General features: G+C 56.2%; 1 protein-coding gene across 2 annotated transcripts; it reads left to right on the top strand.

Moving 5' to 3' along the window:
• Positions 1–998: 998 nt before the first annotated feature.
• Positions 999–15,181, top strand: MXD4 (MAX dimerization protein 4). 2 transcript variants are annotated; one of them, XM_023549699.2, is made up of 7 exons: positions 999–1,136; positions 1,216–1,315; positions 4,640–4,669; positions 5,133–5,336; positions 9,972–10,086; positions 10,972–11,134; positions 11,514–15,181. In XM_023549699.2, the coding sequence occupies exons 1-7, from the start codon at positions 1,073–1,075 to the stop codon at positions 11,669–11,671; spliced, it is 834 nt and encodes a 277-aa protein (XP_023405467.2). In that variant the 5' UTR covers positions 999–1,072; the 3' UTR covers positions 11,672–15,181. The 2 variants fall into 2 exon arrangements, with proteins under 2 accessions (XP_023405467.2, XP_003411307.2); XM_003411259.4 differs by lacking the exon at positions 5,133–5,336 and having other exon boundaries at positions 1,003–1,136.
• The last annotated feature ends 8,775 nt before the right edge of the window (positions 15,182–23,956 follow it).

Below are 23,956 nucleotides of genomic sequence, written 5' to 3'. Positions count from 1 at the left end.
CAGCCCTCCATTCAGTGACCGCAGATCTCCACCCCTTCTCTAGGCCTAGGCCCAAGCCCCCCTTCAGCCCTGGGGCCCTCTGGGCAGCTCCAAGAGACCCGCTCGGCTCTAGGCCTCAGTTTCCCCCATGAGACGCTGGGAGAGGCCTGGCTCTTGGGCTCAGTCTGCGTCCTCCCGGCCCCACAAGCCCCAGACCTTCCCAGGGTCACTAGATGTCCGGCAGGGAGGGGGTCTCGTTTTGCACCCCCATCCCCGCCCGAGGCGGCCCCGAGGGTCAGTCCTCCCGGGAGCCAGGCGGGGGGCAACAGGTTCCTCCGCCCAGTGTGCACCGACCGCGGGGCGCGCGCGCAGGTCCCTGAGCCGTCGCGGCCCCAGGTCTGCGCTCCGGACGCGCCCGCACCCTAACGGCCCTCGCCGGGGCAGGCAGGCCGGGCCGGGCCAGGGCGGTAAGGGCAGGGCAGGGCCGGTCCCAGCCGCGCTCTTTCCTCTCGGCAACGCGTCCGGCCGCAAGCGCCTGTCATTGGCCGGCGCCCCGCGGCCGCTCATTGGTCTGCGGCCCCTGTTTTACATAGGCTCTCCCGGCCAATCGGCGCTCAGTGCCTACTTAACATGCACGACTGCCGCCAGTCAGCGAGCGAGGGGGCCGGGCCACCACGTGCTGTTGCTAAGCTTGGGCTTCTAAATTGTTACTACCCCGGCCGTCCTATCCCGACCGAGATTTGGATCTGTCAACATTCTCGACCCCCGCCCGAGGCGTTCGGAGCGCTCCCATTGGCCCCGGCCCGCCCCGGCGCCCGCCCCCGTAGTCCGAACGCCAATGTTTATTGGCTGCGCCGGCCGCCGCTCGCCCTTATGTGTCAATTTGCGGGGCCCGAGGCGGAGGGTGGCGGCCGGGCGCGTTGGAGTCCGCCGGAGTCGGGGAAGTGGGCGCCGCGGGCGGCTTGGGCGGGCGGCGAGCGGGGCCGCCGGGAGCGGGCCGGGTGGAGCGGGAGCACCGGGAGCGTGCCGGAGCGTGCCGGGCCGGACAGGCCGCCGCCGTCCCGGGAGCGCGGCGGGCGGCGGGCGCGTGAGGATGGAGCTGAACTCCCTGCTGATTCTGCTGGAGGCGGCCGAATACCTGGAGCGCAGGGACCGAGGTACCGCGCCCCTCGGTGCGCCGGCCGCGGGGAGGGCGGCGGGGGGTGCGAGCCCGCTGACCGCGCGGTCTGTCCGCAGAGGCCGAGCACGGCTACGCGTCGGTGCTGCCTTTCGACGGCGACTTCGCCAGGAAGAAAACAAAGGCGGCCGGCCTGGTGCGCAAGGCCCCGAACAACAGGTACCACCCCCCAGCCCCGCCGACGCCGGGCGCCCAGGCCGGGCCCGGGTCGCGACCGCTCGGCCTGACCCGGGTCTGCTGCCTCCCGCGTCCGGACCCCGGCCCGCAGCCCCGGCCCCGGCGCGCCCCGCCCGCGCCGTCGCCATCTTCCTGCCGGCCGCGCCTCCCGGCCTCTCGCGTAAACAGTGCCACGCGTACAGCGCCCGCCGCCGGGGTCTCCCGACAGCCTCGCCCCCGCTCCCGAGTTGTTCCCGACTTTTCCGGGGAGGGAAAAAGTTGTCAGTGGGCACCAGGAAACTGAGGCCTTGTGCAGGGCACAGTCAGGCTGCTGGGCCCGACCCCTCCCGTGCCATCGGGCCCCCCCTCCGCGAATGGGAGGGCCGTGTGCCCCGCCGCACCCTCCCACTGTCACCAAGGGCGACCTCCCCCCCAGGTGCCTGGACAAAGAAGGCATGGGGAGGCCCTGCCTTGGGGTCCCAAGGCTCCCAGAGTGCCCACCGTTCAAGTCCAGTTTCCAGAACAAGTCAAAGTCCAGTGACAAGTGCAAGGGTCGTTTTCTGAGAGGCGGGAGGCCCTTTTAAGGTGGGCAGGATGGTGGCCAAGGGTACCTGAGGGGGCAGCTGCCAGTAGCGGCTACCTGGTGCCAGTTGCCCTAAGTCTGCTCCTTTGGCCTTGTGCTCCAGGCTGCAGACGCTTGAGGGCCGTGGTGCACATCCCCTGGTGGGGAGAGGGGACACTTTGGGTTCCCATGGGGTTCCAGGATCCCAGCTGCTGTGTGGACCGTGGCCAGCCTGGCACTGCCCAGGGCCCTACCTTGGCTTGGCCGCTCCCGAGTCACCCGGCTGGCAACCGTGCTTGTGGTGGGCTTCAGGACCCCTTGGCAGAGGGTGCAGCTCATCTCCTTGGCCTGCCCGTTCTTGAGGAACAGAAAGACTGGCACAAGGACCCATCTCCTGTGACGTTCTGGCACCCCGGACCTGGCAAGGAATTGGTTGAGTCTCCAGCTGCCTTGGCTGGAACACATCTCTGGATGCCAGCCCCCGGGCCCCTACTGGGGACGGTTTGGTGAACGACGTGAGCGTGGGGGCACCACTGCCTCAGGCCTCCTCAGTAAGCTGGCCAGGTTCCTGCTGTCACGGAATCATGCTGCCCAAGCAAGCAAAACTCCGTGTGTGACCTGGGCTCCCGTGGCGCGAGTGCCCTGGGCTGATAATCAGAATTGAACAATTCTCTTGTACTAAGTGTTTGACACACCCAGCTTGTTAATCGTCACCACAACCCCGGGAGGAGGTGTTAAAAGCATCTCCCTTTTACAGCTGAGGAAGTTGGGGTACGAGAGGTTGAGTGGATGCCCAGGTTCATCCACCCAGCTCTGGGTGTCTCCTGTTCTCAGGTGGGGTTATGGCCTTTCACAGGCAGCTGAGATAGAGATCTTAGGGGCTCTGGGGGAGGGAAGAGGAAGGTTTTCATACCTGGTATACCTCCCTTGGTGCTTCTATGGGTAGGGCCAGCCCCCGACTCCAGTGCCTGGACCAGCCCCACCCCATACCTGGACTAGCTCCCCCAGTACCTAGACCAGCTCCCCTTGTGCTCAGACCAGCTCTTCCAGTACCTAGACCAGCCCCCACCAGTGCCTGGACCAGTCCCCCCAATACCTAGATCAGCCCCCACATTACCTTGACCAACTTCCCCAGTACCTAGACCTGTCCCCCCAGTGCCTGGATCAGTCCTCTCAATACCTAGACCAGCCCCCCCCAGTACCTGGACCAATACCCGCCCCCGTGCCTGGACCAGTCCCACCAGTATCTGGACCAGCCAGTCCCCCAGTGCCTAGACTAGTCTGCACCCCTAGTGCTTGGACAACGCCCCCAGTAACTGGACCAGCCAGCCCCCCCAGTGCCTGGACTAGTACCTAGACCAGTTCCCCCAGTGCCTGGATCAGTCTTCAGTATCTAGACCAGACCCCCCACCCCCCCACCCCCAGTACCTGGTGCAGCACCCCGCAGTGCCTGGACCAGTCAGCAGCCTCAGTGCCTGGACCAGCCTGGGCCCCCTCCCACCCGTGAGGAGGCCCAAGGAGTGCCCTCTGCCTCCAGGGTGGGGGATCCAGCCAGTGGCCACCTTCTGAGGGAGCTGACCCATGGGCCCAGACGGCTGGGCTGTGGTTCGAGCCGAGGGGCAGCAGCTGGCAGGTGGGCGAGGGGCCTCGTCCTGGCCCCAGAGGACCCCAAGCCCGGAGCTGGAGGCTCTTCTGGGCTGCCCAGGGGGGCCCAAGAGCCGACTGACCCCAGGGAGAGGAGAGAGCTCGGGCGGGGTCTAGGCTCGGCAGGTGGCAGAAGTGGGCAGGATGGGCAGTGACTCTGGAAGGAGGGGTGGGAATGGAAGACCTCAGCACCCAGTGTGGGAGCAAATGTAGGCAGGCAGTGGTTAGCAGAAGCTTCGGGAAAGGGCAGAGTTGGGCCTAGGTGTGCCTGGTGGCGTCGCACCTGAGCCACAGAGCCGCTGCACCCCAGCCTCAGGGCCTTGGGTGACCTGGAGCTGTGAGCTCGGCCCCTGCCTCATTGTCCTTTTTGGGCAAACACAGCTGGCACTACCTGCTGTCCGGGAAGCGTCTGTGTTTGAGAGGCCCTTTCATGGGCTAACGTGGCTGGGACTGCTGTGTCCCTGGGTGTCTTCATCAATAGAGTGGGGCTGTAAGCATGTGGACGGAGGTGTGCTCAGGGCAGGCTCAGCTGGCAGGTGAGCCTGGTCCAGGCTGCTGCCCTCGCAGGGTGGGGACAGGACTTTCCCATATTCTGAAGGCCTGGCCCCTGTGCTCGGCAGGGCTCTGTCCCTTGGTGGCCACCCTGCAGTTGGCCCTCTGTTGGCCCACGTTGGCCCCAAGGGCACAGCTGGCCCTGGGGAGTGGGGAGCTAAGCAGGCAGGTGGCTAGGTGCCTGGGGTGCCTGGGCGACACAGAGCGGGCCAGCACCAGAACCAGCCACCGGTGCTTCAGGGGCCTTCCCCACCCCTTCTGGAAGGAGGCCAGCCTCTCTCCCCTCCCTAGCCAGTCAGAGCTCCCAAGGCCTCACTAGGTGAGCTGGGTGGCTCTGGATACGTCTACACTTCTGTGCCTCTCTCGCCTTGCCTTCAGTGCCAGGTGCCGCTCACCTGCCACAACCCTCGGTGTCCTGGGCAGCCCTCAGGCCCAGACCTGCCCAGGGCTGCCTATGGTCCCCAGGCCCCTGGGTGGAGCAGGGGCTTGTCAGGGCTGAAGAGCAGCCCATTCTTTGTGCTCTGGTGGTCGGGCCCTAGAGTGAGCACTGTCTCTCTTTTTCTAAACAGGTCTTCACACAATGAACTAGAAAAGCACAGGTAAGTGACACCTTGGTCCCCTACACTAGTTGCCTGGCATGCCTAGTCTCTCCTCCTGTTGAGGGGGACGCTGGGGCCAGCCCTCCCCAATCTTGGTGTGTTCTGGGTGCCTGAGCTCTCTGCCCTCCTTTGGAAAGGGTCAGTGTGGGAGGCAGGAGGGGGCTCAGGCTCTGCTCTTAGGAGCTCAGGCCAGGGCCAGACCTGTGGGGGCCAGGGACTCGGGCAGGGCCTGTGTGCTGTGGACCATCAGTGCTGGCCTCCTGGAAGAGGAGGTGGGCCCAGTTTGGGGCAGTCGGTCTCAGGGCCTGGCGGGTGGGTGCAGGGGCACATTGGGCCAGGCAGCCCCAGAGGCAGGAGCTCCGTGCTGGAATGAGGGATGACCCGTTGAAGGACCCCGGGTGGTAGCTTTCTCCTGACCTTTGTTTCCATCTGTGAAATGGGCTGTTTTTCTTTTTCTCTTCAGTGTAGGGGTGGGTGTCCGGATCCAAGCCGAATCCTCCCTGGCCTGCTCCGGGGAGTTTTGGCACTCGGCCAGTTCTCCGTATCCTGCTTCCACCCCCATGTCTGCGTCCACACCAGGGCCAACTTCCGCTCCCCCGGGATTCTGGCCTCTGGCTGGGCGGGCGCTGGGCAGGGACAGGACACTGTGTTCTCTGGAGGAGCTTGTGTATGTGTGTCTGGGGGTTCCCTACGGGTCACCGACGTGGGGGCAGGTGCGGGAGCCGAGAGCCAGGCAAGCCATAGTGTTGCTTCCTAAACAGAGAGAATGGGCCTGGCCTTGCCCGGGACCCAGGAGCCTGGGTGGGCGCAGTGTTCTGGAGGAAGGCTTCCCAGAGGTGGTACCTGAGAGGACAGGCAGAGAGTTGGGATGACATTGGGGAGAGGGTGGGTGGCCAGGGCACACAGCCTGGGAGAGGGGGAGAGGGGCTGGCCTCTGACCCCTGGCCCCGCAGCTGCCCTTTAACCCCAACTTTGGCCTCTGCCACCCCCTCCCAGGGTCTGGCCTTAGGTGGGCCCCTTGGGACCCTTTTGAGATGCAGAGAAAGGGTAGAAAGACTGAACGCTTGTAGCCCCCTCCAGCTGCTCTGTTCCTGGCTGGCCGGGAGCGTGGGCCTTAGTGGGACCTTGACCATGGCTGTGCTGGTGGCTGGGCCTGGCTGGGCCTGATGCTGAACACCCTGGCCACTGGCTGCAGGAGGATGTGTAAAGGGCTGGGCCAGCCACTAGCCCCAGAGCTGCTGTGAACGCTGGGTCAACCATTATGGGGCGGAGGGGTCCTGTTTTCTGAACCCCCCTGGAGTTCCTCCAGGGGGTAAGGAGTTTTCAACACTCCCTAGAATGCTTGGGGGTAGCCGTGGGCACTGGTGGAGGAACAGAACATAGGCAAGGTCTTGGGTGGCTTAGGGAGAGCCCCAGCGCAGCCCTGGGCGGTGGGGGGGAGGGCCTTCTCTACCCCCCACTCTCCACAGGGAGAGGACATTGGGGATCAGCAGGACCCTGAGCAGAGCCTGTTCCCAGCCAGGAGTGTGGCTCCCCAGGCCACCTCCTCACTGCTGTGCCCTGGGTGGCTGGCCAGTATGACCTGTGTGGCCCGCTGTCCCCAGCTGTCTTCCCTGCCTTCTTCTCGTGGACGAGCAGCTCGCACAGGTCTCGGCCAGTGCTCAGCTGCTGACCTTGGGGACCCCCAGTGGTTTCCCCTGGTTGGTGACTCTGGCCTTGGCCTGTGTAGGGAGAGGCCCCAGCCATCCTTCCCAGCTCTCAGTGCTCTTCTACCCCTATCCCGGGATCTAGAGTCCATCCCAAAGTTTTAGCTTTGTGCTCCTTTGGGGCTGGGTGGACACACTGTTGGGTTTTAAATGTTGCACACCTGCAGTCCAGGTGGCTTCTTTCTGTTTCTGGAAGAATGCCTGGTGATTTGTAAGTAGTCTGTTTGCACACATCATGGGGTGCCTGGACATCCCTTTCACGCCCGCCCCGTCCTGCTGGCCTTCTAAGCGTGGGTAAAATTGTACTAACTGCTAATTGGACTTTGATGGGATGGGGTCTTACTATCTGTGATTTCCCAACTTTTTGCCGTGATGTCACATAAATGCTGTCCACTAACATCCGTGCTGTCCTCTGCCTCCTGGTCTCCAGTGCCTGCACAGCGCCCTCAGCTGGGCTGCTTGAGACTCAGTGATCCCTCTCGTTTTAAACTTGGGAGGGGGTGTGATGCCATGTTTTAGGACAGACAGCGCCGCATCGGATGTTGGACCTTTGCGTACCTGTGGGGATCGTCTGGTAGGATAAAAACCCTAAAAGCAGAAATGCTGGTCAAAGAGTATGAGGTAATCTAATTTCAAGAGTCTTTGCCGATGGCCCTTCAGGACTCCCGTGCCTGTTCACTGTCCCCATCCTCAGGCCAGTGTACGTCACAGATGTCAGTTGCCCCTTTTAGTTTTAGCCCATTGGAAAGGCAGAAATCACCGTCTCCTGGCCCGAGTTTTCCTGTCCTTGAGTAGACCCGGAATGGGGTGCATTTTTATGGCAGACTAGCCAGTTGTGTTCCGTTACTTGCCTGCTTGTGTCCTTTGCCTATTTTCCTATTGAGATATTACTCTTTTTTGTTTTGTATTTGTGTGACCTCAAAATATTATGAATGCCAACCGTTTGTCTTTTATGTGTATTCTGAATATTTTTTGCACTGTCTCTTTTAGCTGTGTTTTTTTCCTTTGTTGTACAGTTGTGTCTTTTTCTGATTGTAAAAGTAATACGTGGTTTTTTAGCATAGAAAATCTGAACTAGAGACAAGCACAAAGCCACACAAATAAAGGTTACTGATGGCACCCCTTGGAGATGCGCGCTTCCAGCGTTTCCTTGTGTTTTGTTGAGTCTCTTGTGTGCGTCCACTGTTTTTATTTTCTTGTTTAACAAAATTGTGTCACTTATATACGGTTCTGTATCGTAATTTTTTCACTTAACGTTCATGATGCAAAAACACAGGATACACTAAAACGATGGTAAGGTTGTCTCTGGGTGGTGGAATTTGCTTTTCATCTGTTTTGTTTTTCTTTTGTTGATTCGTTTGCATGGTCTAATTTTTCCACAAAGATCACATACTGCTTATGGAACGAAACGATGGATGGTGACAATTGCAATATACAATATGGCTGGTGATGCAGTGGTTAAGCGCTCAGCCGCTAACCAAAAGGTTGGCGCTTTGAACCCACCAGCTGCTGGACGGGAGAAAGATGTGGCAGTCTGCTCTGTCCTGCAGGGTTGCTGTGAGCTGGATTAATTCGGTAACAGTGGATTTGGGTTTTCTTGGTACATGGTGAGTGGAGGAGCCCTGGTGGCGCAGTGGTGAAGAGATAAAGCAAGCTGTGGCTGTTCATCGGAAGGTCGGCAGTTTGAATCCGACAGCCACTCCTCGGAGACCCCGTGGGGCAGTTCTGCTCTGTCTTACAGGGTTGCTAGGGGTCAGAGTTGACTCGATGGCAGTGGGTTTGGGTTTCGGGTGAGTAGAGGGGCCCTGGGTGGCACAAACAGTTGATACTTGACTACCGACCACAAGGTTGGCAGTTCTGACCCACGCGGTGGCGGTGCAGAGGTCAGGTCTGGCGGTCTGCTTCTGTGAAGATCACAGCCAAGGAAACCTTACGGCGCAGTTCTACTCTGTAACACGTGGGGCCGCTGTGATTAGAAATTGGCTCTATATCCCTCCTTGTGAACTTAGCCCCGGGTATAGGACAGTGGGGACAGGCTGAGGCGTGCTCTCTGCTACTGGAGATGAGGAAGCTCAGGTTCTGAGGTTCAAGACGCTCTAGGTGGTCCTGGAGCAGTGGCCTGGGACCCCAGTGAGTTCTAGAGCTGTGCTGCATGGTCCCCTTCCCCATCTGTGCAGAGGGGAGAGGGCATCCCTAAAGACCCCACCAACCATAAGGAGGGTTTGAGTTCTGCCCAGCCCTTGCTTCTTCGCACAGGTTCTGCGGCCCAGATGGCCGGGGCTTGAGCTCTGTGGACATAGCACAGCCTCTCTTCCATGTCCTGGGTCTAACTCCAGGTCAGCAAATAACTTCAAGGTGCTGTGGTGCCGTGGGCTGATGCACCAGTGGGAAGGTGCTGTGCGGATGCGGGTCCCAGTGAGGCTGGCCCTCCTCCTGCAGGGTAGGGCCGTTATCTCCGCTCTGCACCCGGTTCGCTTGCAGGGTGAGCCTGGGGCACCCTTCCCGGCACGCAGCTGCCCTTTCTTCTCCAGACCCACAGGCTCCTTCCCTATCCAAGGGAACTGGCCGTTCCTGTCCCTTTCCTCCCAGGGTCTCTCTGAGACCAGATGCGATTGTGGCTTTGCTGGGGCTTTGGAAAGCGGGTCACAGACAGAAAGGTGACACTGGTGTGGGAACAAGCACTCGCAGGAGGTTTTCAAAAGCTCAGAAAATATTGCTCCCCTCTGACCTTGCAGTTCCACTCATTAAAAGTCATCCTTAGCAGATGGCTGTGGGCTGGAAGTGGCCTCACGCCTGCTGGGGCGGGCAGGTGCGTCTTGGGCCGTAGCTGTGCTAGAATGCTCTGGGCCCTGTGTGTGCTGCTGCAGTGGCCATTGAATGTCCACGCGGTGGCAGATGAGTGTTGGCATGGCAGCAGCCCAGCATGGGAGAAGGTACAGGCCAGCCATCCTGGTGGGATCCGAGAGACACTGGGAGTGGGCTCGAGCTGCCACCCATGATTCCTGCCAGCCTGTCTCCCCAAACAAGTGTACAATCACAGGCCCTCTCCCGAGTCCCCATAGAAACGAGTCTGGAGTGTTAAGTCACCTGAACAAATGGCACAGAGCATTAGGGCAGCTTTGTGAAAACATGACATTCGCCTGTGTGAACACAGGGACAAACTCTGATACGGAGCAGTTACCAAAGGGATTCCAAACTTTGGGGGTTAGGCTGGGAGGGGGCAGTCCCCAGCTGCCTACCTTGACTGACTGATGTTTCTGTGGTGACAAGAGTAAGGAGGGGGTTGCGCTGTACTTGGTGCAGGTGGGGTGGCATCAATCCCGCTGAGTGCTCCCAGGCTGCACCCAGGCCTCTCGGACTCCAATACAGAGGGTGGTGGCAGCAGGGCCAAGCCAGGCTCCTGGGCAGTGCCCAGCAGTGGGCACTCCAGGACTCTGGCTGGGCTGCGCTAGCCACCAGCCACCTCTTCTGCTCAGGCACCAGAGCGTTGTGGGGGCTTTGGGGGCTGGGGCAGGGGCACTCAGCAGTCTGTAGCAGGGCAGACTGTGCAGGGGGCCCTGACCTACTGCCTGAGGGTGCTGTTTCTGGCCTTGCAGACGAGCCAAGCTCAGGCTCTATCTGGAGCAGCTCAAGCAGCTGGTGCCGCTGGGCCCCGACAGCACGCGCCACACCACACTGAGCCTGCTGAAGCGTGCCAAGATGCACATCAAGGTGAGCTGCCCTGTCCGGCAGCCTGGGCTGACATGGCTTGCACCTGTGTGCCCTGGGGAGCTCCCCGTGGGGGCCAGGGTGGCTGGATGTGGGGAGGGGAGCTGCCAGGCAGATGCGCACTGGGACCCGGTAGGTTGCTGGCCACGGGAGGTGGGGAGACAGTAGCTGGAACTGCTAAGTAGTCCAGGAGGTCACAGGGCATATAATTGTATGGAGATGGGGTGGCAGGAGGTATGGAGCAGGCAGGCTGGGAGAGGGAGAGGGCACGTGTAGACTGCTCTAGAGGTCCTGGTCTGTGAGGTGGACTGGAAGAGTAGGAGGGCCATTGTTGAGAGGCCCGTGGAATGGGCCAGAGGCAGCTGGAGGGGGCGCAGTGGTACCTGGGGTAGGGTTGATGGGTCAGTCTCAAGGGCGGGAGGGGGTCATGGGCAGCAGGAGACATTGTCTGGGACAGCCCCTCCCAGTGCCTTCATACCTGCAGGTTTAGGGTCTTGGGACATTAGGGCCAAACAGGGGGGTCTCAACCTCGAGCGGGGGTGCCTTCTGCTTGCGTCACTACAGGGACCTTGAGGGGGCACAGCCAGGCAGCATCTAAGATGGCTCCCCACCAGGAAGATGCAGGGAAGAGGCCAGGGTGGGGAAGAGGTGCTGGGCTGTGGGCACTCTAGAGCTGGTCAGCAGATAATGTGGGGCTGGGAGGTGGCACCTGGTGGGACCCTCGTGCAGGAGTGGAGGGACCAGGGCTCCTGTGGGCCGTTGGAACTCTTGGAGGCCTGGTACCCTGTGGCCTCTGGGGGTCGGGACCCTGCCAGGCCAGGTCCTCTGTGCCTGGGTGGGCGGTGGTGTATGGGTGCCCCGTGGCTCACAGCACCCCCTGGCCCCCAGAAACTGGAGGAGCAGGACCGCCGGGCACTGAGCATCAAGGAGCAGCTGCAGCGTGAACACCGCTTCCTGAAGCGGCGCCTGGAGCAGCTGTCAGTGCAGAGCATGGAGCGTGTGCGCACAGACAGCACGGGCTCGGCCATCTCCACGGACGACTCTGAGCAAGGTGGGGTTTTGGGGGATGATGGGGCATGGAGGGGCCGGCCCTGTGAGCACACACATTATGTGATGCGGCCAGCCCCCTGCTTGGGGAAACAGCCTGGGAGGGCCGGAGTGGGTGGGAGCATGGTGATGGGCAGCAGAGGCCAGTGCAGCAGGGTCACCGGGTGTCGTCGGAGCAGCGTCCATCTGTGGGGTGGACAGGGACAAGGAGGCCAAGGCACAGAGGCAGCTGACCTGCCTAGGTGGGGGCAGACTTACCCACCTGCTGCCTCAGGGCCCCAGACAAGCCCCCCTACCCTGGAGAGCATCGAGCCCTTGTTTGGAAGGAGCCCCAGGCTGGTCGTCCATCTGTCCTGACCCCGTTCCTTCTCCGTTTCCCCCAGAAGTAGATATAGAGGGCATGGAGTTTGGCCCCGGCGAGCTGGACAGTGTTGGCAGCAGCAGTGACGCAGACGACCACTACAGCCTGCAGAGTGGCGGCTGCAGCGATGGCAGCTACGGGCCCCACTGCCGGCGGCCTGGCCGCCTTGGCCTCTCGTAGGCCCGGTGCCCTCGGCCTGCCTGCCTGCCTGCCTGCCTGGCCAAGCATTCAGCCCTCCAGACCTCCCTGTGACCGATGCCAGCCTTCTCACGGCCCACTGCTGTGCCATTCTGGAAGCCCCAGCTGCCACCTGGGCTGCCTGCCGACCGCCTGCCTGCCAGCCAGGGCCCACCGAGCCGCCCGCCCCTTCCGGCTGGGCAGGGCCCCCTGCAGGGAGGCAGGGCCCTGCTCCCCCATCCCAGGGAGCCCAGCGTAGCCGCCCACGGTCTGTTCTCAGAATCCTAATCATTCCGGAAGTATTAAATATCATTGCTGCAAACTTCGACGGGCACCGTGTGACGGGCTTAATGACCACCCCAATCCCGGATCCCAGGAGAAAGGAGTGGACCGAGGAAGGGAGGAAGAGCGGCTCTCTGTTCGTCCATCCGTCCGTCTGTTGGTCCACATAGGCTCCTAAGCCATGGACAGAGGGGACCATGAAGGGCGGGACTCGGGTGAGCACCCTGGGGCAGGAGGGCGGAGAGGGGTCTTCCCTTCCCACACTTGCAGTTCTCAGAAGCTGGGCTGGGCTCTTGGGCATGCTGGCCCCCACCCCAACAAGCTGGGCAGCTTCCGCTCTTTCAGGAGTGGCTGGTGACAGTAGCACTGTCAGACGCACACACGCATATGCCTAGGCGTACACGCACGCATACCCGCAGGCACACACCTGAACCCAGAGCTGCCAGGACCCAGAGGCACGTGTCCTGGGGCGTTCAGCCTTCAGAGATCACCTGGGCGGTACTGGCCCCCTGCCTCATTTGGCTCCCCCTCCCACCGTCAACCCACCAGATAGCCCCGCTTGTCTAAACAGGGGAAGGGGGCTTCTCTTCCCAGGCGGAGCTGGTGGAGCGGGTTGTGGGCAGATTGTAGCCACCAGGTCCTTGGGGGGCTTTCTCATCTCCCTCTCAATAAGCAAAAAAAAAAAAAAAAAATGCTGCACCACCCAGCTGTCCCCTTGAGGGGGCGGGGAGCTCCCAGGTCCTGCCTGTGGCAGCCTGCACTGGGAGAGAGGCTTTTCCCGAAAAAGCAAAAAAGAGAAACGTTTTTAAAAACACAGCACGAAAGACCCTTGGCCAAGTGACTTTGGTGCGTGCCGCCTATTTTTCCTGTGCGAGATTTTTGTATTCTATTTTCCTAGCCATCGTCACGTCCTTGTTTGCGGAGGGGTGGGAGTGGCCCCGCATCTCAGGGACTCACGTCAGTCTCCGTTGTCCTAGTGTGCCTTGTGCCCCGTGTGCCGCCCACCCTAGCCATCGCCATCTCCTTCATGGCGCCCACTCCTCCCTGGCCCCCTCTGGGCTGAAGTTGAGGGGGGACTAGGCAGGCGCAGCAGCCGCTCCCAGCAGGCCAGCCTCTCTTTGGAGAGGAGGGCCCCCTGGACCATGCCAGGTCCTGTTTGGGCAGTGTGGCTTCTTGCTGTAACCTGGCGGGAGGGCTATAACCTGGCCCTTGGTTTCATCTTCCTTTGGAGCCCTGGTGGTACAGTGGTTAAGAGCTCAGTTGCTAACCCAAAGTCCGGCAGTTCGAACTGACCAGCCACCTGTTGGAAACCCTACAGGGCAGTCCTATTCTGCCCTGTAGAGTTGCTATGAGTTGGAATTGACGGCAAAGAGTTTGTTGTGTCTGGGGAGAAAGGCCTTCTGGGCTGGGAGCTTGCTAACCAGAGAAGTTGCTTCTCAGCCATTCACCCGGCTCACCCCTACTCCCTCTGGCCTGGAGTGAGGCTCCAGGTTTCAGACGTTGGCAGCTGATGAAGACAACCATTCCCCAGGTGGTGCCAGCCTGAGCACTAGGAGGCTTCCACTGGCCTCTGCCGTGCCCCCCTCCCCCCCGTCTGTGTCCCCAGGGACCCAGATAGCAATACTTAAGTGGCAGGGACGGGGCTGGCACACAGCAGCTCCTGCCACCTCCTCTGGTGCATTGTGACCAATTTCCAAATCATGGGGCAAAGTGAGTGTTTATTTTCTATCACACCAGCTGACCCCCCGCGACGGGTGGTCTCCTGAGGCAGAAAGGGGTTCCTGGAACCAGCTCTGGCACAGAACCTGCTCTAGTGGGGTTCGAGATGGTAGGCGGAGGCAGGGTGGACCCTGGAAGGGTTGGGGAGATTGTCCACACATCTGCTGGGTGGTTGTGAGGGGAGCTTCTCTGCCTGCATCTCCTACCAGCTCCTGGGCGGGGGGGGTCGGGGTGCTCCAAAAGGGGCTTCTTCTATCAGTAGGCCCCAGTGTGGCCACAGAGCCCCAGTACTTAAGGACCTGCTCAGGAGGGAGAACTCCAGGGCCCCTAGGTTAATCTGTGTTTTGAACTTTTAAAGCATCTTCCCTCCTCTCCCCGACACCCAGGGAAGGTCTGCTCCCACCTCTGGCCAGCAGGATCCAGCCTGGGAACCAGCTGTGGCCCCTCGGCAGACAGTCCTGGCAGCTTGGCCAGGGGCTTTTCCTGTCTTTGTTCTCATCTGGGCTAGGAAGTGGGCTATTGTTGACCACAGGGATACAGGGCTGTAGCCTGGGATGCCCCCTCCTCACCATCAGCAGAATTGTGAGTGGAGCTGGCCCTGGGCCCTTGCCTTCCCTGCTCAGAGCCGAGGTGTGTGTGTTTGGGGAGGGGGGCCCATGGCCAGGAGTCTGGTGCTAGGAGTTACTTGAACATCCATCCCTCCTGGCTCCTGGCCATTTGCACAGGTTGTCCACGGCTGATGGCCACGGGGACCCAGAGGGGCCATACTGAGGCGACGTTGGGTGGTTCTGAGCATACCCAAGTGTCGTGTCTATAGAAAGCAGAGGACCAGAACAGGCCACTGGAGGTACTTGTACCCCCTCCTTGTGTGCCCTTTCATGCACACGCTTGCCCCTGTGACACTCTGTGGCCAAGATTCTGGAAACCCGGGCTCGGATTTGGGTACTCTGACCATTGCTGGGAGGTGGCTCCCACACACCAGGCCACCACTGACCAGGTGCAGGTGCCCCACTGGCTGAGGGGAAGGGTCTGCAAGAGGGTGGTGCTCCCCACGGAGCCCACCTCGGCAGACCTCCCCCCCGCCGGCCCGTCTCTGGATGCAGGGTCTCAGCCTGCTTTCCTGGACTGCCAGAGCTGCTGGCCGAGCTATGGACATGGGGTCTCATCCCCTCTACCCCCACAAGGTCCCTGTCCACTGGGCCAGGCAGGCTGCCCCTCCATCCCCCCGCCTCTCTTTGGGTCAGCTAACCTGGGCCCTCCCCACCACCCTGCCCAGAGAACTCTGGCCCCGGGCCAGTAGAGGTGGATGGTGCCGTCTGGCCCTCATTCAGGGCACTAGGGCAGGTTCCGTGCCAGAGTCGGGGCTACACGGGGGGCCTGGTGCCAGGGAGGTGGACTGTGTCATCAGATCCTTGCTGGAGAGACACAGGGGCCACCCCGCCTGCCCACCAGGTGGGACTGTGATCTGTATCATTCTGTCATTGTAATATAAATACAGATTTTTATACCTCATATCTCTGGCTGGCTTCCAGTTCTTTCGATCACCCTTGCTTTGAGCTACACCCTTCTTTACCCTCCTCTCGGCCTCTAACCAGGGAGCTACGCTTCCACCAGCAGCCTGACCCGACTGGGGACTGGCCTTCAGCACCTCCCACGGGCCCTGCTTTTAGGGAGCCCTGGCTGACCACCTGTCAGTCAGCTGCCGGCTGAGATACCACCCTGACAGCCGCCATCCTGACGCTGAGCTAGACACTGTCACACCTGGCATTGAATGCAGGTGAGGGTCGAGGTGGAAGAGCTCCCCCCGCCTCCCCCTGGCCCATTTTCCAACCAGGTGCTGGTGCCTGCCGGCATATGGTCTTTGTCCCTAGCCTGAGGACAGCTTATCCTTCCAGGGTACGCGTGGTATAGCCTCTTTGTGCTGTGCTCCTTCCGTTGGCCCTTGGGGAAGCACCCTGGGAAGTCCCCTCTGATCTGTCCCCAGCAGTCCTAGGCACGGCCTTGCCTTCTGCAGGACCTGCTGTGAATGGCCAGGCCAGCCTGGGGTAGGGTAGGGGGAAGCGTTCCTGGATCCCACCCCTGGGCGCTGGCAGTTGGGGCTCAGTGGGAGCCCAAGGGCTCACATCCCTGTCCAGCCCATCCCACGGGCAGCTCTGAGAGCCAGTGATACCAGATGCATTGGGGAGAAAGGCTGCTGTTGCCCAAACACACTGGGTGGTCAGCGTGAGCCCACTGCCTGCTGGCCCCCAGGGAGGCTTGGGTTTGTAGGAGGGAGGTCACCGTGGGAGCAGTAGAGCTTATCCCAGGGGCTGAGGGTGGGGGCAGGGTGGGCCCAAACACCAAGGGTTGTGCCCTCAGCAGAGGGCAACCGGAGGGAGGAAACATACTGCCCCTTACCAGCCCGGCCACAGTGATAGGGAGCTAGCTGGAGCCAGGGAGCCAGACGGCTTTCCTGAGAGTGTGGGTGGCCACCCTGGACATGTGGCCGCAGCATACTGGAGACAACTCAGTGGGACTGCAGCCGGGCTTTGGGTGGCCGTGGAGTGGGCCTACGGAGCACCTGCACCCTTTAGACTCAGAAGGAACCTGAGCACCTCCCCACCCCCAGCAGGCAGCAGCAGGGCCAGGGATGGAGCCCCTTGAGCAGTTAATGGGGGGTACCCCTAGGAAAGAAGAGATTGCCTCCTGGAGGTGCAGGTGGGGCTTCAGAGCCATCGTGATGTAGGCATTCATGTTAGATGTGGGAACTGGAATTCCAAATACCACTAATATTTAAAATCGCCACCACACCACCATTTTTTATGGAGGGCACGTAGGTGCCAGGAGCTGTCGTGCTAGGCCCATTTCATAGACAGTAAACTGAGGCTCCAAGAAGGTACTTGCTTTGCCCATATCTCCTGGCCAGAGAGTGGTGAAGCTGGGACTGGACCTTGTCCTTTGAGAAGCCCTTCCTGAATTCCCTGGCCAATTCCAACTCCGTATTCTGAATCTGGATTACAGCCTTCCAGTTGGACTCCAAGGAGCCCTGGTGGCGCAGTGCTTAAGTGCTTGGTTGCTAACCAAAAGTTATGTGGTTCTACCGCACCAGCTGCTCTGCGGGAGAAAGATGTGACAGTCTGCTTCTGTGAAGATTTCAGCCTTGGCAGGAGGGGACAAGAAAGCTGGTAACAGGAACCCAAGATCGAGAAGGGGAGAATGTTGACATGTCGTGGGGTTGGCAACCAATGTTACAAAAACAATATGTGTATTAATTATTTAATGATAAATAATTTGCTCTGTAACCCTTCATCTAAAGTACAATTAAAAAACAAAAAATCCATAGGAAGCACAGTTCTGCTCTGACATACATGGGTTTCCCCAAGCTGGAGCCAAGTCTGTGGCAACTGGTTTTTGAGATTTAGAGGGGAGGTAGGGAAGTTTTTAAATAGAGAAGACACGGGAGAAAGAGAATATTTTAGAACACTTGTTTTCATAGAAAATGTATAGGACACTGATTATAATTAGGCTCTGGCGTCCAACTGCTTAGGTTCAAATCCTGCTTTCTCCAGTCATCTCCTGTGTGACCTCAGATGCCTAATGTTTTTTTTTCAGGTACCTTATTTAAATTGTCAATGCCTCAGCTTATTCATCAGTAAACTCAAAACCAAACCCCAAACCAAACCCGCTGCCATTGAGTCGATTCCGACTCATAGCGACCCTATAGGACAGAGTAGAACTGCCCCATACAGTTTCCAAGGAGCACCTAGTGGATTTGAACTGCTGACCTTTTGGTTAGCAGCCGTAGCTCTTAACCACTATGCTACCAGGGTTTCCTGGTAAACTCAAAACCTTGGAAAGCCTACAGGGCAGTTGTACTCTGCACTATAGGGCTGCGATGAGCCAAAGCTGATTCAACAGCACACAGCAACAACTGAACTCCTGCCTCCATCTCCACCCTCTAGCTGGTCTAGTTGCTCCCGACCCTAAAATCCCCCAGGATCAAACCCGAATGCCCGTCTCTCCCGGTCTGCTTCTACACTTTCAACTCTTTCCTGCCCACCTCCTACCCTTGTTTCCAGATTGGCTGGATTACCCGGTAAACAAGGTACGTATGGGCTTCGTTGTGCTTTTTTACTGATCTGTAGTGCACAAACGCAGTGAAATTGTGCACTACAGAATGGTGCGTGTGTACCTTGCTTATTGTAAACTGGTGCGTTCCGTGCTTACTGGTGAATCTGCTCTGCTGGTTTCCCTGCTGGAGGTGGTCGTCAGCTCTTCCCTCCACATTCCCCAAGTCCTCCAGGTCCTGGCTCAGTTCAGGCACGGAGGAGTGGGCCTGCAGTACCCCCCGTGCCCCCAGCACGGTTCTTCTGGGGTTATAGCATCCAAATCAGGAGCCGGGCTAACCCGGGCTCCTCGCTGCAGGGCCCCTTCCATGAGTTTTATCATTCTGCCATTCCCAGCCCCTAGTCAGGGTAGGCCCAGTGCAAGCTAGCCCACAGGGAACTTTCCAGAACATGAATGGGATTAGGACACTGCTCTGTTTAACATGCAGTGGATGGCAGCCCGTCCTCTCTCACTGCCTTCTGCCTCCTTAGTCTGTCTTGGGGTCCCCCATGCCTCTTTCCCAGGCCCCTCTGGTACCTAAAAGAAAAACAGTTTCCGTTGAGTCACCTCTGACTCCTGGCACCCCGACGTGTGCCAGAGTAGAGCTGTGCCCCATGGGGCTTTCAATGGCCGTGATCTTTTGGAAGCAGGTTGCCAGGACTTTCTTCCAAGGTTCCTTTGGGTGGGTTGAAACTACGAACCTTTTGGTTAGCAGTCAAGCGTTTAACAGTTTGTGTGATCCAGGAGAGGCTCCTCTGGCACCTATGCACCCTATATTCTGCCCCCCATGCTTCACCTTGTTTCTTCTCTGGTCTGCTTTCTTCTTAACAGCCAGCAGCTGGAAACCTGATAGAAGTGCAGACTGTCCCCACTTTGACTGACCATGGGGCCCCAAGGGTTCTGCAGTCTCAGTGTGACTCTCTCTGCCTCTCCACACCCCATGTTGCCTGGAGCCAGCTCTCCCCTCCTCTTCTCAATGTCCGTAGTAGCCTCCCTGCCTCTGCCCTCCTGCCTCCTTTTGTCACCTTCCCTACATTACTGAACAATCGTGCTTCTAACACACGACTAAGAATGTCACTTTCCTGCTTAAAAGGGCCCATCCAGTCTCCATCACTTGCACAACTGAGTGCCACTGACTATATGGAGAACTACATCGGAAACTAAATCTTTAACACTACTTCTAAGGAGTCCCCTGTGGTACAAACCGTTAATGCATTTGGCTGCTAACAGAAAGTTTGCAAGTTTGAGTCCACTCAGAGGTGCCTTGGAAGAAAACCCTCGCGATTTACTTCAAGACATCATGTTGGTTTTGTTGTTATCAGGTGTCGTCACGTTGGTTCCAACTCACAGCGACCCCGTGGACAGCAGAATGAAATGCTGCCCGGTCCTGTGCCATCTCAAAATTCTTGCTGTGTTTGAGCCCATCGTTGCAGCCACTGTGTCAGCCCATCTCGTTGAGAGTCTTCCTCTTTTTTGCTGACCCTCTACTAAGTATGATGTCCTTCTCCAGGGACTGGTCCCTCCTGCTACCATGTCCAAAGTACACGAGATGAAGTCTCATCATCCTTGCTTCTAAGGCGCATTTTGATCGTACTTCTTCCAACACGGATTTGTCGTTCTTCTGGAAGTCCGTGGCATATTCAGTATTCTTCACCAAGGCCATAGTTCAAAGGTGTCACTTCTTCTTGGTCTTCTTTGTTCATTGTCTAGCTTTCGCATGCATATGAGGCAACTGAAAACACCATGGCTTGGGGCAGGCGCACCTTGGTCTTCAAAGTGACATCCTTGCTATTCAACACTTTAAAGTGGTCTTTTGCAGCAGATTTGCCCATTGCAATACATCGTTTGATTTCTTGACTGTTGCTTCCATGGGTGTAGATTGTGGATCCAAGTAAAATGAAATCCTTGACAACTTTAATATTTTTGCCATTTATCATGATGTTGATGATTGGTCCAGTTGTGAAGATGTTTTGTTTGCTTTATGTTGAGGTGTAATCCACACTGAAGGCTGTAGTCTTTGATCTTCTTCAGTATACAGGTTATGTCATCTGCATATTGCAGATGGTAATGAGTTTTCCTCCAATCCTGATGCCACAATCTTCTTCATATAGTCATTTCTCAGATTGTTTGCTCAGCATACAGATGGAATCAGTATGGTGAAAAGATACAACCCTGACACACAGCTTTCATGATTTTAAGCCATACAGTATCCCCTTGTTCTGTTCGAATGACTGCCTCTTGATCTAAGTACAGGTTCCTCATAAGCACAATCAAATGTTCTGAAATTCCCATTCTTCCCATTGCTATCCATAATTCATTATGACCCACATGGTTGAACGCCTTTGCGTAGTCAATAAAATACAGGTAACCCTACAGAGCCCAGTTTTACCCTGACACACATAGGGTCACCATGAGTCAGAATGAACTTGATAGCAACTGGTTTTTGTTGTTGTTACTTCTAAAGTTTAAGTATAGTCTGAAAAGACATTGTCCAAAACTGAAAATGTTTTTTAGTATTCACAGGAGGAAAAAAAAAAAAGACCCCTACAGGAAGGAGAAAAAACAAACACTTGATCCTCACAGCCCTGTGTTTGGGAAAGCTTATTCAATTATCTTCTCATGGGCTTCCTCAGGGAGGTTTTCTGGGTTGCCTTTTATCTTTTGACCCAACACCCCCAAGTGGTTTTGACTGGAGGAAAGAAAGCTTATCCTGAAATAAGCGTACTATGTTTGCTTTCTTAAATTCCAAATGCAACTTCGAATGCAGGAATGCCTTTGTCATGGATTGAATTGTATCCCCCCAAAATATGTGTCAACTTGGTTAGGCCATCATTCCCCGTATTGTGTGGTTATCCTCCATTTTGTGATTGTAAGTTTATGTTAAAGAGGATCAGGGTGAAATTATAACACCCTTGCTAAGGTCACACCCCTGATCCAATATAAGGGGAGTTTCCCTTGAGTGTGGCCTGCACCACCTTTTATCTTACAAGAGATAAAAGGAAAGGGAAGCCAGCAGAGAGGGGGACCTCATACCATCAAGAAAGAAGCACCAAGAGCAGAGCAAGTCCTTTGGCCCAGGGGTTCCTGCGTGGAGAAGCTCCTAGTCCAGGGGAAGATTGATGAAAAGAACCTTCCTCCGGAGCTGACAGAGAAAGCCTTCCTCTGGAGCTGACACCCTGAATTTGGACTTCTAGCCTACTGGACTATGAGAAAAGAAATTTCTCTTTGTTAAAGCCATCCACTCGTGGTATTTGTGTTATAGCAGCACTGGATAACTAAGACAGCCTTTTAATTCAAAATTTCAAAGAGACATTTCAGAGACTGTATAGTTAAACCCATTGTGTTTGTCATTTGTCCTCTGGGCTCATACAGTTGTAATTTGGTACTTCATATTTTTTATGGCCCCACAAACACCTTTCAAACAAATAACTATGTTTAGCAATTCAAAATCATGAGGGGAATTTGCCAGCCCGGGAAACCACCCAGGGGTCACTAGGAAAAGTGGGCTTCTAACATACCCTCCTTTCTGCTTTGGATCTCACCCCTCCCATTCTTTTTCTCTCTGGCATCTTCTATCCTGTCTCCTCTGAGTTCCTCCTCACAGTCTATAAATATCCCCAAGTTCCTCTCATCTTAAAACAAAACCCAAAATTCTCCCCTCAGCGCTGCATTCCCACCCCCTCAACTTGTGTCATTTCTCTCTCTTTCTCCTTCCGTCTTTGCCTCCTCAGCAAAATTTCTTGAAGGAGCCGCTTACACAGCCTCTATGTCCTCCCTGCTGGATCCAGCTCAACTTCTGTGCCCTGTTGCACAGCCCCCCATGCCCCAAGTCTGTCTAGTGTGGTCTTCCTGGCCCAATGGCTCCCACAGATCCTGGGGTCCCTTCCCATCACCACTGGGGACCAGTCTCCTCTCTGCCCCTGGCTCTTAGCAGGGAGCCCCCAGGCCTGGCACCATTCCGAGAATTTTTTCCCCTGTAATGTTTGTTTTTTCAGTTTGTTTTAGGCTTTATTGACCTTTACAAGGGGGAGATGAGAAAAGACAAAAAAATTAATACAAAGCATTTTTTTAATGTTTTATTGTGTTTTTGGTGAAAGTTTATACAGCAAATTAGGTTCCTGTTTAGCAATTTCAATACAACTTGTTCAGTGACATTGGTTATATTTGTTACAATGTGTCAACATTCTCATTATGTGCGTTCTTATAGTTCCATTTCCATTAATCCAGTTTCTCTGCGGCTCCTTACCTTTTCATCTTTGCTTTAAGGCAAATATTGACTGTTTGTTCTCAATAGAAGTTTGTTTTTTTTTTTTTTGAATAGGAATATATATTTTTTAATTTTTATTGTGCTTTAAGTGAAAGTTTACAAATCAAGCCAGCCTCTCACACAAAAACCCATATACACCTTGCTACATACTCCCAATTGCTCTCCCCCTAATGAGACAGCCTGCTCCCTCCCTCCACTCTCTCTTTTTGTGTCCTTTTCGCCAGTTTCTAACCCCCTCCACCTTCTCATCTCCCCTCCAGGGAGGAGATGCCAGCATAGTCTCAAGTGTCCACCTGATCCAAGAAGCTCAATCCTCACCAACATCCCTCTCCAACCCATTGCCCAGTCCAATCCCTGTCTGAAGAGTTGGCTTCAGGAATGGTTCCTGTCCTGGGCCCACAGAAGGTCTGGGGGCCATGACCACCGGGGTCCTTCTAGTCTCAGTCAGACCATTAAGTCTGGTCTTTTTATGAGAATTTGGGGTCTGCATCCTACTGTTCTCCTGCTCCTGCAGGGGTTCTCTGTTGTGTTCCCTGTCAGGGCAGCCATTGGTTGTAGCTGGGCACCACCTAGCTCTTCTGGTCTCAGGCTGACGTAGTCTCTGGTTTTTGTGGCCCTTTCTGTCTCTTGGGCTCGTAATTGCCTTGTGTCCTTGGTGTTCTTCATTCTCATTTGATCCAGGTGGGTTGAGACCAATTGATGCATCTTAGATGGGCGCTTGCTAGCATTTAAGACCCTAGACGCCTCTCTCCAAGGTGGGATGCAGAGTGTTTTCTTAATAGGTTTTATTATGCCAGTTGCCTTAGATGTCCCCTGAAACCATGGTCCCCAAATCCCCGCCCCTGCTATGCTGGCCTTCGAAGCATTCAGTTTATTCAGGAAACTTCTTTGCTTTTAGTTTAGTCCAGTTGTGCTGACCTTGACTGTATTGTGTATTATCTTTATCATCACCTAAAGTAGTTCTTATCTACTATCTAATTAGTGAATACCCCTCTCCCACCTTCTCTCCCTCCCCCCTCTCATAACCATCAACGAATATTTTCTTCTCTGTTTAAAGTATTTCTTGAGTTCTTCTAATAGTGGTCTTACACAATATTTGTCCTTTTGCAACTAATTTCACTCAGCATAATGCCTTATTTAATAGGAATATTTTTGACTTAAGACCAATTTGCAATATGTGCCCTAGAACATTCTTTTTTCCTCCCAAAACTGAAGATGTTAAGAAAAATTATCTAGACAGACTACTATCCTTGCAATGTCACACTAAACCTGTTGCCATCAAGTCAATTCCGACTCATAGTGGACATATAGGACAGACTGGAACTGGCCCATAGGGTTCCCAAGGAGTGGCTGGTGGATTTCAACTGCTGATCTTTTGGTTAGCAGCCGAGCTCTTCGCCACTGCACCACCAGAGCTCCTAGACAAGAACATTGTCTAACAAGTGGCCTTAAGGTCATTTGACACTGGGTGGCTGACTTACTGTTTACTAATGACCAGAACCCAAACCCTGTGAAGTTAGATGTTAACTTGTAGAAGATTGTTGTTTTTATTAGTTGCCAACGAGTTGGCTCTGACTCAGAATGAAATGTTGCCTGGTCTTCATGATCTTTGATATGTTTCAGCCCATTGTTGTGGCTATTGTGCCAATTCATCTCATTGAAGCTTTTCCTCTACTTCACCAAATAGGGATGTCCTTTTTTAGTGATTGGTCTGTTCTGATGATGTGTCCAAAGTAGGCAAGATGAAGTTACACCATCTTCGGTCCTAAGGAGCCCTTCTGATTGTTTTTCTTCTAAGACTGATTTGTTTGTTCTGTTATATTCAATATTCTTCACCAACACCACAGTGAGACTGCATCAATTCTTCTCTCTTCTTTTTTCATTGTCCAGCTTTTGCATGCATATGAGGCGATTAAAAAGTCCACGGCATGGGT

The sequence above is a fragment of the Loxodonta africana genome, chromosome 5 (genome assembly GCF_030014295.1).
Source record: "Loxodonta africana isolate mLoxAfr1 chromosome 5, mLoxAfr1.hap2, whole genome shotgun sequence".
NCBI lineage: Eukaryota > Metazoa > Chordata > Mammalia > Proboscidea > Elephantidae > Loxodonta > Loxodonta africana.
This window is presented reverse-complemented; position numbering and strand designations above follow the sequence as displayed.

Bases quoted from the DNA above. Each gene is read 5' to 3' on its own strand.
- MXD4 (XM_023549699.2), top strand. From the start codon at position 1,073: ATGGAGCTGAACTCCCTGCTGATTCTGCTGGAGGCGGCCGAATACCTG. The intron at 4,670-5,132 runs GTAAGTGACACC...TTTTCTCTTCAG, and splicing joins AATGAACTAGAAAAGCACAG to TGTAGGGGTGGGTGTCCGGA. The intron at 10,087-10,971 runs GTGAGCTGCCCT...CCTGGCCCCCAG, and splicing joins GTGCCAAGATGCACATCAAG to AAACTGGAGGAGCAGGACCG.